This window comes from Chrysoperla carnea, chromosome X, assembly GCF_905475395.1.
Source record: "Chrysoperla carnea chromosome X, inChrCarn1.1, whole genome shotgun sequence".
Taxonomy (NCBI): Eukaryota; Metazoa; Arthropoda; class Insecta; order Neuroptera; family Chrysopidae; genus Chrysoperla; species Chrysoperla carnea.
In genome coordinates, this window is record NC_058342.1 from 33671110 (window position 1) to 33687756 (window position 16647).

General features: G+C 31.0%; 1 protein-coding gene across 1 annotated transcript; it reads left to right on the plus strand.

Annotated features, from left to right (window-relative positions):
* Nucleotides 1-4371: 4371 nt before the first annotated feature.
* LOC123302737 (monocarboxylate transporter 12) lies at nucleotides 4372-12570 on the plus strand. Its single transcript, XM_044885807.1, has 7 exons — nucleotides 4372-4506; nucleotides 6149-6871; nucleotides 7499-7693; nucleotides 7905-8048; nucleotides 8599-9637; nucleotides 11692-11912; nucleotides 12384-12570. The coding sequence occupies exons 2-7, from the start codon at nucleotides 6379-6381 to the stop codon at nucleotides 12554-12556; spliced, it is 2265 nt and encodes a 754-aa protein (XP_044741742.1). The 5' UTR covers nucleotides 4372-4506; nucleotides 6149-6378; the 3' UTR covers nucleotides 12557-12570.
* The last annotated feature ends 4077 nt before the right edge of the window (nucleotides 12571-16647 follow it).

Here is a 16647-nt window from a genome sequence, read left to right on the forward strand (position 1 = left end):
AAAGAGAATATTTTCTAGTTTTATTTACTAGCAAATAATGGAGAGACGTAAGTTTACTAAAAACAAAACAACTAATAGTGTAATTTATAAAGTATGAAGTAAAATTGCCTGTCTTGCTTGTCCATCCCTTTGTGATATCATATATACTTTAATACAGATAGTATGTACCAGTTAGTGAAACTGTTTGGAAAAAGAGTTATTGATCTCGGGTATTTTCCATTGCATGATTATCCAATGATACGAGCCTAATTCGGTAACATGTTGTACTGTACATGTCTAATCAGTCGTGTACTAATTTGAACTTGAAATGAATTCGTTTGCCAAGGCCAGGATATTATAAATGCAAATTCTTTTTTAGTTATCATTTTTTTTAAAACTATTTTGTTGTAAACACTCACTTAGCCTCCGTATACAGACAATGAGAAACATATATAGCTTTGGGGATATACTCTTAAGAGTAATTATCTACACGATCTAAAAATGTACAGCTTAGGAAAAAACACGCTAGGCAAATAAGTTGAACGAAAAAATATCATAAATTTAAATAATAAGTTTATTAGGCAAACATGTTAGTTTTTACAAATGCTCTTCTAATACTCCAGACATATAATTACTACTTTTAATACATGTTCTCCTAATATTAAATGAAGGACTTTTGACTTTTTTCACCACTTTACTACGAAATTTGTTGTTTGTTGTTTTTCGCCACGGGTATAGGGTAGCCACGAGTTACGGTAACTACGAGAGTGAAATGCCGCTCGGATCGAGCTAGTTGTATATACTGTTTCAATTTTAAAATTGCAGCGAATCGTTTTATTTCGAACTTTACTAATCGTGGTGAATTAATTTTTAATGCTTTTGTAATGTTGTATAGGCAACTGTTATTTCATAAAAGATTTAACAGTTGCCATAAATATAAATAGTTTGCGCTGTTTATGACGTAGTCATTTTTATAATTCGCACTTTATGAAAAGTTCGCCAATTTTGTAGATATAGAATCTTCTTTTTGTGAGAAAGGGAAAAACATTGGTCAAAACTTTGCTTAAAAGCACAATTTTATAACCAAACAAATTTCGCTTTATCTTTCATCATTTTCAGAAATACACTTATTTTAAGAATTCATAAATATGCTAAAAAAGAGACACTTTTATTTAACTTTCAGGAATAATGAATTTTTAACCTTAAGGAAATAATGTAATTTCCTTTTCTGATAGTTTTTAGATTACTAGGCCACTAGAACGTGGCTTGACATACTTAAAAAGCTCTTAAGCTTTAAAGCTAAATATGAATTTGAATTTAGTTGTGAGACATACAATTAAACTACATATAATTTTTTTTATGCATAGTTCTTATTGGGTGCCAAACACTCCAAGAATCTTCCATATACATGTTTCTATAAATACGAGTATGAATTTTTTTTATCAAAAATATATTACGACTGTTGATGGGGTTTCTCAGATGGGGTTCCTTTTTTGGAAAATACCTTAAAATAGGCCTGGGAGAAGATCGGCCACCAAGGAAGAAATACTTTAGACTAAGTACTCATTGTCAAAATTCAATCAAAAAATTCCTCTCAAATAAATCTTGAGTTCCAACTGAATTTAGATTAGGCATTTCTCTCTTAAAACGAAAACCGACTTACTACTTTTAGCTGAATACCTCTAATTCATGTATATAGAGGTATACAAATTAGGTCAAATTCAAGTTTGAAAAAAGTACATTTATTCCTGGAAAAAGAGGGAATGATAAGACATTCTCGGCTAGAATTCCGATTAATTAGAATAAAATATGACACATTTGAAATATCGGATAGGTTTTGCTATGAAATTAGAACCAATCAAAATCCATTTGAAGTTACCTAAAAATTTATCCTATCTTTTTTAGTTTTGAAAAAAATGGAAACTAAAGTTTTGCCTCAAAATTACACCCTTATGGGGAAACAATGATGTTTATGACAAACTCACTTGACTCGTTTTCAAACACACTTTTATGCCCTGAATTCACTTTTTACGTTCTGAAAAACCTACAAAAATTTCAGCTCGATAAATCCCTTTTTCTTTTTGATTTATCGTGCTAACGATCCATCGTACCTAATTGGCTGATTATAAAAACACATAAGAAATGTTTTGTTTATTTACATTGATTAATATTTCTAAGCGTTACAAACTTTCTGCTCAATTTAATATACTCTTGATTTATTATATAAATTCAGGATATAAAATTCGTTCTATCTGTTTGGTTTAAAAGATGGGTCCCACAGACTGATTACCTAATTAGCTTATATTGCTCGTTTACGGACTCAAAGTCACTTTTTACGCCCTGAACACTCTATAAAATTTCAACTCGATAACTGTCTTTGTTTTTGAGTTATTGTGCTAAACGAAAATGGACTATTTAGGTGGTTGTTTTATGAACAGTTATACCAAAATTTTGTTTGTAACATCAATATTTCTAAGCGTTACAAACTTGGGACTAAATTTAATATACCTTGACATATTTCATACATAGGGTATAAAAAATAGAGTAAACGTAAGGTCTTTTATTTAACTTATAATAATTTATGTTCCACAAAGTGAAACTACAAATCATATAAATAAAACCTTCTTCAATATGCTTTTTTTGACAATATTATTGTTTTAATATACTCCTCTCAATATATTGCTCAATATCGATATTGACTCAATAATATTGACGGTGTAAGGCTTACTTAAGAATTCTACGAATTTATGATGACGCGACGACGTAATAAAATTGTGCAATTATTTCACAACATTTATAGTACAAAACATGAGATAAAAATGCATTTGTTATTAAAATTAATTGAAAATTGTTGTAAATATTGACCCCCCAAATAGGATCATGCTTTTACATAATCATCTCAATTATAAATATTACTATTCCCCCCTTTAATAAATAAACCTGAACAAATCATTTTAATGTAAATATACTCCGAAAATGGTTTTTTTCTAACTTACGACTGTACTATTAGGTAAATAACACGGAATTATGATACAAGGAAATCAAGCCGTAGAAGATATAACCTTTGGATGCTAGACTAATACCTTTCTGATTTAGTAAATTAGTGTATTCATTGTATTAAAATTTATTTTTTATAAATTTGCTCATGATAAAGATTTCCATTTTATTACAAGCTTTTATTTAACTTCACTTGTATGTATGTATGAATGTCCTAAAATTTTTACAAGTTAAATTTGACCCACTTCCCGATTTGCATGCATATGTATGCATTTTTATGGTAAGTATGACCTGATTTTACTATCGCTTCCACCAAATTTGATACACATACGTTTTTTAGCTTTAAATTAAAAATTGATATTAAAAAAATTTTTTTAGGGACAAGCTTTTATTGTGCTAAAGAGTAGAAAAGAAGTTTAAACCTTCTAAACCTAACGCTAATGGTTACAAGCCTCACAGACATGGCATTATTAAGTACATATCTGTAAAAAATGAGACCATACTATGCCCAAACTGTAGTTTTACAATTCTCGACAATTCTACTAAATCCTGAATGCATTTCAGAACCATATGGGATATGAGGGAAAAGATATGATTTTAGGACCTAAGATTCCAATTTCGTTTGCCAATTTCGATTAAACTAATAACCATGATAATTTTGACCCAAAATATTTCAAAAATCGGATTCGTTTAAAGACTGGCGGTATAGTATTCGAGATATTATCAAGCCGAGATTTTTCTTAAAAATTACTCGCTACATCTTAACCCCGCCCCTAAAATTTAGACTTAATCCAACCACATATGAAAAAAAACAAGGCTTTTATCCAACATTGCCCTGGTGCTCGAACATCCTTAAAAATCTCAGACCAAAAAAAAAAAAAAATATAAATATAAAATTTTCGATATCGTTTTTCGAGATGAAAACAATCGCTTTCAATCAGAAAGTTAAAAGCTCCGAATAAGCTCCTGAATATAATATGGTATGCACTGAACACATATACATCAGCCGAGGGTATTAAAATATTGATTTTCACAGAGTGGATAGTGGATATAGAAAGACGACGTCACATCGAAAACGCAACCGAACATATAGTTCTATGTATCGGTGGAATCAGTGAACGGAATTTTCGCTAGTGAATAAACCGAATTGAAAAGTATACATTGAACCAATTTCTTAAAAACAAAAATAATCTGTATCAGATTATTAATTTCAAAAAAAATTTTTGAGCGTACGTCTTGTACGCACAGTAATCTTTTTTTTTTATATTTGTACGTATTCGTTTTGTTCAAGCTCAAAATATCAAATCGAAAATTTTTTATTTTGATTCGTTTTTTTGTTTTCTAGTAAAATTATAGGAAATTACAAAAAGAAATCATACAACTGAAACCAAGTACCAAGTGCCCATTAAATACGGAAACAGCTTTTGCTGTTTCAATTAATTTTTGTAACAATTTTTGTAAGAAAATTTGTGCTTCATAAACGTAAAAAAAAAACGCATATTATCTTAGAAACTGGTTGTGACTGATCATGTAAGTTTCAAGCCGACATTTTTTTTTCCATCAAATCAATTTTCATGTTTCATAACAAAAACTTTTTATTAGTCATTTAATTTGATTTTTCTTTGTATTTTTTCATTACCTCTTTCCAGAAAATTTAATTGTTTTTAATTTTATCATTTGCATGTGTTTATGTTAGTCCGATTTTCCGGGTTCGAAATAAAATTTATTTGTAAATAGGAAATGCTGTGTTTTAAATTGTTCGATCGCAATTATTATTCGATTTAGGTATATCCCACTTCGGAACGTTCAATTGTTTTTCATATTCTCATTTGCATTGTTCTATATTATTCCCATTTTCCGAGCTCGTAATAAAATTTACTTGTAAAGAATATTTATGTATTTATTCTGTATTTATTTGATTGCGATTATTTTTCAATTTAGGATTGAAATCAACTGAGAAACATTTAGAATTTTTTCGTTTCATTTTTCAAAATTCAATTGTCTTTCATTTAATTGTTTGTATTTTTCTATATTATTCCGATTTCCGGATTCGAAATAACATTTACTTCTACATAGAAAATTATGTATTAAGAATTGGAATTATTTTGAAAATTATGAAATTGAGCATGAATTTAGGAACAAAAAATTCAACTTGAAATTCTACTTTTAAATTCATATAAAAAACAAATTAAGTTTTAAGAATTTTCAGTATTAAAATTACTCAGGAAAAACATATATCTTGTTGGTTTGAGATAAATAATTTGAATTTTCGGATGCTCATTTTAATGAAATTTTGCTTTCGAAATCAAACAGCACTGTCTTGCTTTAATTTGAATCGACTTTTCAAGTTTCACTTTTTATCTCGAAGTTTTAATTCGTTCAATGATACAATTTTGTGCTTGTGAATGTATTATACAAAAACTAATGAAGATACCGAGATGTTATTTTTTATAAATTTATTTAATAATAATTCAGTGATCATTTTTAGATTTTTTTTTGATTTTTTTCTGACCACAAACGGGCCCATACACGATCAAACAATTTGTGCCACATAAACTATAAGATGGCTCATCGATTCTGCTTCGGAAAGGAGTTTCTGCTTAAAAGTTTCTGCTAATCGAAAATATAAAAATTAACACTGGCTGGAAATGACATTTTTCCCTTATTTTAGTCTACCCTGAAATAATCGTCAGCCCGTTTGGAAAAAGCAATTTAATGTACGCCACAAACTTTTTAATTGTTTATATAAACACGATTGTTGCGCAAAAGCTTGGTCTTGGATAAAAATGTTCCATCTATGATCATCATTTTGAACCATAAATTAAAGATTTCTGTAAAAATTTAAAATAGTAAATGTCAAACAATTCATGACCATTTTTCTGATATACTCAATGAATTATGACTATTTTACACTTTAAAAAATTGAAAACTGCATGTATTTTAGCTGCGTAAAACAATTTCTTTGAGTGATGTGGAAGGGGAATAAGTGAGATCAAGAGAGGTGGAGGCTATAAAGCGGTGATTTTTATTTTTAAGCCCAGTGAAGATGATCTTTCAATTTTTGTAAAAAAAAATTTGGTTCAAAATCCCAGTTGTCTGATCGTATATGTGGGATCGTATAATAAGAATGAATTTTGACAAAACAATACAATTTGCCTTTTTTTTTTTTTAGTTTTTACTGAAAATTTAAAAATAAGTACTAATTTGATAAAAATAAGAAAACCAATAAACAAAAATAATAAACGAAACGAACAGAAAACAAAAAGAAAAAAAAGTTTTGGAAAAAAGCGCATCACCAGTTACGCAAATGAATAAAAGTTCTCAAACAAATTGCGTAAGTCAGAGTAGTAGTCGCCAATTTTCATATAATATAAGACCACCGTTTCGATCAAATTCGAAACAATGTCATTACCCCGTGAATGGACACATCAGGCGGCTCGAGCATATGCAGCAAGCCCTTTAGTTGGTTCCGTTACCTCAGGGACAAGTATCGCTGCATCCCGGGGACAAGATGCTATTGAAAGTCATGCACTTTCCAACATGGTGGCAGATCCATTTACTGAAACGCAATTGGATTTAGCGGGATCTTTATTTTCAATACATTCAGCGCCAGTTATTGAGCTTAATTCAGATACAGATAGCTTAAAGCGGCCATCTTCATTAGTAATCCAAGAAATAAATTCACTTAGCGTTGACAGAGGTCTAGATAGTCATACAAGTCCACCAGAAACTGTTGAAGACGAAGACAACGATAATCTACTTACAATATCCAGTTTAACAGCACGACCTTTAATCGCTAAATCCCATGAATTAAGATCCTCAAAATTATCCAAAAAACAAAAGCACCATAAACAGAAGAAAGTTAAAAAAGTTCTCACTTGTATCGATGATGAAGGTAAAAAATAAGCACCATTTCACTTATAGTACACAGATGACTCTAAAAATTCTGAGGTATGCAACTTTTTAGGGTCATCGGTTGTACTTTCATTATTATTCTAATAATCTAGTTAACAAGTTCAAATTGGTGAAATATAGAAATAATGGCCATAAAAAAATTTGATTAAAAGAAGAGGAATGTTGGAGAAGAGTTCAGCAAAAACGCATTGCCAAACGGCGGGCCAAGAATTCACTCGAAGCACTCGATATTTGCCATAAAGATGCGTTTCCGAATGTTTATCAAAAGCATCGCGTTCTGACAGTTTTTGCTATGACAAGAGCGACGAATGAACGCTCCTTTTCAACCTTGCGTCGTCTCAAAACATATCTTAGCTCTATAATGTCTGAAGATCGGCTAAACAGTTTAGTCCTCGCTCTATATTTTTTTTCCAAATTAAATTGTTTATAACTTTTGAAATATTTTATGTGCTGAAAAACGCTTCCAGCTCACTTTTCTAGACATCATTCCGAATCCAATGACCTATCACATGATTTATACGATCATTATTTCTATATTTCAATTTGAGATTTGAGCTTGTCGACTAGACTAGACTATAAAGTATTTATACTAATCATTTAATTTTAGGAATAATTATACCCCCTGATGGGGGATATGGCTGGGCTATAGTATTTGGTGCATTTTTGGTACAATTTTGGGTTGCTGGTTTAGTTAAATCATATGGTGTATTATTTGTGGAAGTAATGGAAACATTTAGTGATTCCAGTGCATCTGTTGCATCTTGGATACCAGCAATATTATCGTGTCTTTGTTTAGCTCTCGGTAAATATCCAAATGCTTCACTATTTGTCAATTTTCTTTTTGCGCATTCCATATTCAGGATAATACTCGGATTGGTCTCTTAACCTTAACTTTTCTCAAGTCCTTAACCAAACGATTCCAATATAATTCAAGGATTTTTGGCCACTTGGAATGCGTAAAGGGTAAAAAGGTTTTTATCATATTATTAATTTATTGATTTACTTTTTTGTAGCACCTTTAACAAGTGCTCTGTGTCAAAAATTTAGCTGCCGTTCTGTAGTATTTACTGGAGGCATATTCTGTGCATTAGGATTAACACTTAGTTATTTTGCAACAAGTTTAGTTCATCTATTTTTTACATTTGGAGTTTTAACAGGTAAAGAAAGTCTTGCGTTAAATCTGAATAGAGATCGGGTAAGCATGACCCATAAAGAGGAACACATTTGGAAAACTCGGTTCGGGAGAGACTCGGGGAACACTCGGTAGAGTTTTCCAGTCGAAAATTTGGTAATTTTATGTTTATTGAGTCATCTTACGTTAAAAAGGTATCTTGTAATTTTTTCGTGAAGCCCACTGTTTTCTAGATATCAACAATTTGGTATTTGGGCATGGGAGGAAGGGTTTGCAACCCCGATCTGTACCCAAAATGATTTACACAAAAACAAATACAATGAATAAGCTGGAAAAAAGTGTCGAAAGTGGAAAAATGAGGAAACATTTTAATGAACGTATTTATGGGAATCCAAGGAATATTTAGACGTATTTATAGGAATCCAAGAAATATTTTAGTTGGCTGAATGTTATTTGGGGCCCTATAAACACGTTACAAAAAGTTTCAGTGAAATCGATGCTGTTTTCCAACTTTTCCTATGTGTCCCGGCTTATCAGTTGTACTAAACTGCTTAATATTAAATATTATTGATTAGGAATTGGTGGAGGTTTATCAACGACACCTGGTATCGTAATGGTATCACAATACTTCGATAAACATCGTGCATTAGCCAACGGTATATGTGTATCGGGTACAGCCGCGGGCAGTTTTGTGTTCCCATTATTAATCGAACATCTATGCGAAGCATTCGGTTTTCATGGGACAATTTTGCTGTTAGGCGGATGTATGCTTCATGTATGCGTAAGCGCAACTTTATACAAACCACTCAAAGCTCAAAAACGTGACTTAGCTGGTACGGAAAATATTCAATATATCAACACACCAGCAACGGAAATAACCCAACAATCCCAGCAATCCCAAGCCCCAAACACGTTACCAGCTTCAATACCAGTAAACAAACAACTCGAACTATTATTTCAGCAAAACGATACTGCTAAAATATCAGCAACTTTACAATTTACGGATAGTAAAACACGTAATAACATATTAAACGATTTATTTAATCAAAAAACGATTATTTTCGATCCAGCAAATCGATTATCGGATAGTGAGGAAGAAAAGGATCAAATTGGGGAGACAATACTAATGCGACCAAGTTTGTCATTCCGTAGTTCAAGTTTTTTACATTCCGTAGAGGATTTAAGTACCGATTCAACGTGTGTGTATAAATCACGGCAACGGGATTCATTGTCGCGTAGTTTGTTAATGGTGTCAACAACTGCGGCTGATCGTACAAATTTATACGGACCCAATAAAGTTGAAATGCAACCGACAACCGAACAACAACAATTTCAGAAAAAAACAATTGTTCAAAAAATATCACAGTATTTGGATGTGTCGCTACTCAAAGATTTCAATTTTATAATGATGTGCTTGAGTGTCACCTTAATGTCAACCGGTAGTCCGTATATGTTGTACTATTTACCGGCTTATGTGCTCAGTGCTGGATTCACTAAAACCGAGGCTGGCTATTTGGTTGCAATCAGTGCGGCCTTGGATTTGTGTGGTCGTCTTGGATTAGGATGGTTGTCCGATTTACATTTGTTTGATCGCAGAAAGGGATATATTGGCAGGTAAATAGAATGTTCCTTAGGCCGTTCACAAAACTGGCAATTAATAGACTGTATAATGTGATAACAGTCCAAGGTAACCCACTTTTTCGCTGCAACTTTGAAGGGGACTGAATCGTTTGTTCTTTTTTTTTGAAATATCTCCGAGTTATATTTGTCGGATAAAGTTTACTGAATGTATTCTATGATAGAGCCTATTATTGGGAAAGGCCTAAGAGTTTTTAAGGAAACTTGAGTTTAGAAGTACTTTTAAAGTACCTTTCAGATCGAATGTATGAAAGAGACAATTGTTGACTCCAGGTCTTTGAATGAATAAGTAATGATCAAGGATTCGAAAAATATTTTTTCCATATGTTATCCATTTAGAAATCTGAAACATTTAGAAAGTTCGAACTTTTCAGCCACTTTAGAAGGTAAAGGCGAAAAAAATCTGTCTTTATTTGTAATTCTACAACTAAAACGTGTTTTCTTTATGCATAGTAGAGGGGAAATTGGCGTGATCTGTTTAGGCAAAATCAATGTGAATTTTGGCTAGACAGAAAACAGATTGAAAGGTTTTACGGTTTATAACGATATTAAAGGGACCCAACTGCAAAACTACTAGATTTTATAGGAAAATATTTTTCATAGAAAGGCGATTTCCTAGCCTCAAAATCCCCTTTATTTGATTTCATTCAGTTATAGAATTACAACAAGATAAAATTGACATTTCCCATAGACATTTCCACTTTTCATCCATAAACTTTTCTCTTATGTGTAATTGAATTTGATTTTTTTTTTCAAAGAATTTTATAGTGTTATTGAATTTTGAATTTCAGGATGATCGAGATGAAAAATGGCTTGTTTAAGTTTAAGTAGACGCGAGGTCGGAAATCCGCTTTTAATAATTGAAACGTGATGCTTACTCTCCCCTCTTCTGACACTAGTAAAATAATGATCTACTAGTGTCAACTGTTAGCACACGTTTTAAAATGCGTATGTCACGTTTGAACCGCTTGCCGCCTCGCGCCTCTATAAACTTTTATGTACAGGCGCCCATGTATACCATTTAATAAAAATGAATTGCATATTAATCGTTTAGTATGTATCAGGCATGTAATTGGTATTTACATAATGTATAACATTACATTTATATGTATTAATTTATAACGGGTGTTTATTGTATATTCGCCAATTACTTCACGAAAGTATAAGATGTTTGTATATATACAACGTGTTCTGTTATTGACTGCAGAAACTTAACTTCCCAAAATAAGCTCATCAAGAGCAACAAAAAAACTCTTTTCCAAATTTGGATCTGAGGCCTAATTTGGGAGATACGGGTATGACAAAAATTGATAAATTTGTTCATTCACTGACTATCATTCGATAACCAGTAACCAATGATAATCAGTAGATATTAGTAAATGTCCCCACTACCGTGTTCATATATCCTTGAAGTTTACCATAAAACCAATGTTAAATATGCCTACTTTTGAAATCATTTATTTATTTAAATAATCGGGCAACCCTCCCTGAAATTTTCATGTTTTTTTTTTTGTTATGTTTGCTATACTAATCTTTATTCTCAAAAAAAGCATTCAGAAGTAATGAGGTAAAAATTTTATTGTTTCACATAATTTCGATGTTACCCGTTTATTTTGGGAAAGTTTTCAAATGTTTCCATAATCAAGAAATTGGTTAAATTATTCAATTCAAACTTGCGTTTTTTGAGTAATAAAAGATCCATTTCTCGGGTACATTAAAAACTAAGGTCGAAATGACAAAGGTTTAAATAGTGTGATCAAATGACTGAGGTTGAAATGGCGTACATTTACGGGAATGCATCGACCAGCTACCTTTTTTTAGTATACTAATTTCCTAAAAAGACAGGTAACATCGAGGTATAAAATTATATTGTTTCCAAAACAGATTCCCAAACAATAAGTTAATTAATTATGTGGACAATATTTTCCAAGTAAAACATTCGGTATAAAATTGTTAAATATATTTTAATGCAAATTTGCAATTGTTTACTTATATTTTGCATTGCTATAACTTGGTGTTTTGTGTTTTAGTATTGTTGGAGCGGGTGTAGCAGTGCTTGTGATTCCAGTCGCAGGCTCGTTCTACGTGCTGGCATGCTCCGTTGGAATGTATGGTTTATGTTTAGGCTGTTGGTTTTTACTTGTTCCCGTATTACTCGCTGATCAGTATGGTACAGAGAAGATTAGTTCCTCATATGGACTTGTACGCATGTTCCAAAGTGTTGGAGCTATATCAGTACCACCATTAGCTGGTACAAAATTTTTCCATAATTTAGTTTTTATTGAACTAATCCTCTTCCCCTCTTGATCTGGCCACGTGGTTTATTGAGTGGCTCCTTTAGAGTATTAAAAGAGGGTTGTCTTGAGGCGTTGTGGTTGCTCCATAAATGTTAGGCCCTCGTCATAAACTTGGGTGTCATACCTTGATCTATACTTGATTGTCTGATCTTAGAAATTACAGGCCAACCGATTCTGGAAAAAATCGGATTTCATCCAGATTTGAACCATTACTCAAACTGCCCAATGCTTAATTACCCAATATTGACCCAGACTCGATTTTATCGTCAAGCTCAATATTTCCAAATTGATGGACGTATTCACATCACGAAACTTAAGAGGGGAATGATTTTGTAAAAATCCAAGATTTAGTTCAAATCGAATTGAACTATTTTCAAAAAAACTGAAACTGCTAATTAATTCTACTTCTGAAATTTGTTTTCTAGGGTACATGCGTGATGTAACAGGCGGTTATGAATATTGTTTCTACTGTATGGGAACATGTATGGTTCTAGGCGGTGTTCCACTGTTATTAGTACCAGTAAATTCAATGGATCCAAAGAATCACAAGAAAATGTTTAGTCGAAAGGCAAAAGAATCTTCCACGGCAAAATCTTAAGCAAAATATATACTTATTATAATTTAGATAATGAATTTTAGGTTATGTTTCCATTAAAAAAAATAGATTTCTGGACTATATTTGCTTTTATTTTTGCTAAGTAAAAAAAAAATTCTACAAAACTAAGTATTCTTTTCCAAAACTTATATTGATTGAGTCAAAATTGCTTTCTACCATTCAATATAAAAAAAAAATTAAAAAAATTAAAAAAAATCATTCTGGAAACTTATAATCATTATCTATTGACAAAAAGTTCATCATATCATTGAACAAAACAAAAATCTTGGCAAAATAGACTGAAAGATTGTGACTAATTTCACTCACTAATTTTCTTGCTTATGCCTTTGAGAAAACTGAAAAGAAAGCCAAATATAAATATCAAAAACTAAGATCTGTCATCCGTCAATCGACAAAAACTTCATAGTTAAACAAGTTTTTAAGCATTGCCTTTTTCTTAAATTGTCTGTTAAAATACACTAAAGCACCCGAAAGGAATTGGGAAATACTCTACGAGTGATTTAAAGGATTTAATCTTTTGATCAGTGCCAAGACTCGTATGCCAATCGACTTCCCTTGATTGGCCGTATTTTAGTAGCCAATTAAAAGATGACATTGCGCCGAAAACTTTCCTAATACACACTTTTGTTTCGCCAATTGGGACTTCGAAGAAAAAAACTTTTTTTTAGGCTTGAATTTTCTATTGTCATGGCAAAACTTCCAGTCTTACAGTATATTAGAAACAAAGTGTCGCAAAACAACCTTGTATTTTTGGTATATCTTAGAATATTTATCGAGGATATCAACAAGAACTTTTCGAGTGAAATTTATCACTATCTCTTAGTCTATAATAAATTGGCTTTCTTTGTGAATTTATTTAAAAATTTTTTATTTCTTATTACAAAAAAAAAAAAAAAAAAAACTATGAAGATGAGGCCATTAAAACAGTGTTATCAAAAATTATAAAAAGAAAACACTATTTTAATTAGCGAAAATTGTGTGTGCTTTCCTATTTATTAAAATAACTTAGGTATTCATTTCAGGGATATAGAAAGCAGGAGAATGCATCCGAACACTTTCGAACACTTCCGAAACACTTTCGAACACATTGTTTGACAAGATAATTATTTTGATATAATCTTTTTTCAATTATTTCAACTTCAATTCTAAGCTCGGAATCTTAAAATTAATTAGGTCAAATATCTAAACTCCTTCAAAAAACATTCCTAGAATGCCAAGTTTTTTATCGAAAGGTGTTAAACAGAAAAGAGTTATAAGTTCAAATTAGAAAGAAAAAGACTTTTCAAAAATTTCAGCTTTTCCAAGTTAAATTTTGAATATAATGTCTCAAAGTTTTGTCGTTGTCAATTTAGCTCAACTGGGTAGATGTCGACTTTGATTTAGAAAAAATCGAATTCTTTAATGTAAAAAGCGAAGATAATGGCCTCAAAATTTTCTACCTTTCAAAAGGAATTAAAATAAAGTGAATCTATATTTGTTATGGACATTTCCTCTTGATATTTATTGGACCTAAATTGAAATAATTGACTTATTTAAGCTTTTCCACCAATTTTTATATACTCCACAAAAGATAAAAGCTTTTTGGAGCATGATAGCTGAGTCAATTGAAAATATTGCTCGATTCACAAGCCTATATTTGCTTTCAGCATCTTAATCCATTGCTTTCTCCCTTTCTAACTAAATATAGCCACAATTTCAACTTAAAAAAAAAAAGAAGATTATATCAAAATGATTACTTTTGAGTGGGTTGCATTCTGGTAACTTTCGATATTTCTGAGGCATTTCCAGTATTAAAAAAAAAAAAAACATTTTAAAAAATATATATAAATAGGTATATATATTTATTTTTTTATGCAAAAAAGATTATTGAATTGATGATAACTGATAAGGTATAATAAAAATTATTAATTATTAAAAAATTGGATTGGAGAAGTGAAGTGTATTATTGTTTAAAAAAATTTTTTTTATTAAATCTAAAGAACTCTTAGAGCCATTACACCTAAAAGTCAGATTCATTTCCGTATGGTTGGTAATCTGTTAAATTTCCAAAACTTAATAATGTCAACTGTTTTTTGTTTCAATACTAAGGTTAGCCTACAGTCAATATTAATGAGCCAATACATATATTGATCACCTTAGTAGTATATTGAATCAATAGATTAGGTTCGATTAGAGTGATTATCCTAGGGTGAGACGCACGTACACGATAGGATCCGTTGTGATACCAAAAAATGGGTTGATTCACCCCGGCAAATACTCCATTAATAGTTTGGAACTGCTTCAGAACAGCAAGATTGATTTTGACGTCCACGGACTTAATGTGAAACAATTTCGGAAAAAATATTGAAGAAAATTAAAAAGATAGTTCCTTTATATTACGCTCTTTTTCAAACGTATGCTGTCTCTGTTTAAATCAAGATTTTAATTGATAAATATTGACTCGTATGAACGCACCCGAATTTTATCATATATTGAGTCAATAATATTACTTCAATAATATTGACCGCGTGAGGCTAGTCTTACTATTTTCGAAACTATGGAAGAATATGTCGAAAAACAGTACAACTAGATTCAATACAGGGTGGTCGAAAAAATCAACATGCCAAAAGGACAATAACATTTTAAGGATAAAGTTCTTCGTCAGTTTTGAATACGATGTTACGAGTTTGAATTACAATGAACATTAAAACGTTAGGGGCCCCGGAGTAAGGCCAAAAGAGAAAAAGAAAAAAAGGACCACACGAAGACTAAAGAAATAGAAAAAGGGGGAATCAAGTCCTAATTGTGGAACTTTCTTGCGATAGTTTTGTGGAAATTCAACATATTTTTTTCCAATTTCCATACGACAATAGGTTTTTGGCTCTTAGATTAATGGTAACTATACCCATGTTAAGATTCAACTAGCGAAATCGGCTTAATTTTCACCTCTCGTTTTTTGCCAAAAAAAATACACCAGTAAATTTTGCAATTGATTTATCGAATCAAACATGATACCAGTTACCTAAACATTAAAAAAAAAAAAAACTCGACTGTTTTCGACTGATGATAGACTTTCTAGAATCGATAATAATCGATTCGAATTGTGTAATAAAAAGACTCACTAATTCCCAAAATAAAAAATAAAAAAAAACTAATTTTGAATACCTAAACAAAGTTTGTTTGTAAAAATGTGGATTTAGATTTCTGGCCAAAGAGATTTAATTCACATTTGATCACATTTATTTTTGGAAATAATTTCAGATTTGTTGTGTATTTTCGAAAAAACAAAAAATTTGTTTTTCTTGTAATTTTGATTGAGTTTAAATAAAAGAAAATTTAGTATTTTAATTTTGAATGCACGTAATTAGATTTAAGAATTAGATACTAAAAAAAAAGACGAAAATTTGTTATATTTTCCCTAATTGTCCATTTCCTTTCTATTAAAAAAACGACCGTTGACCGTTTCATATTGAAATAAAGTAAAAATACTTTCAAACAATTTACTAACGATTGGAACAAGTACAGCTAAATATTTGTATTTACAATAGAAAAGTATTGAATTTAAAATAAGAATTCATTGATACAAAATCACTGAAGTTAAATAAACAAAATCATTACTTCTATGAAAGGGATTGATTTTAGTTTAAAGGCATGCATTTTATTGATGGAAAATAAAATTATATTTAGTTGGAATTTATAATCGAGCAAATAAAGCGCATCGATGAATTAAAAGAAAATTAATATACAAGAGGCTAGGTTTCACTTTTAGAAAATTCCGTTTTATCCGCGTTTTCAGTAAAAAGTGAAACAAAAAATACGACTCTGCCTGACATCTATTGGTGTTTATCGTAGTTGACACAGGTAAACCTGTCAGAACGCGAAGCATTTAGTAGACATTCGGAAACGCATCTTTATTGTCAATATCGAGTGCTACAAATGAATCGCACTCCGTCCGACAATGCGTTTTCGACAAAATTGAACTTCGCCGATCCGGATGTCACGGGAATCATTATGCGAAATTGAATATTCTAGTTCAGAAAGTCGAGCAAGAGTTTATATCAAAATAAAGCGACAGGCTAAATTTGATAAAATAT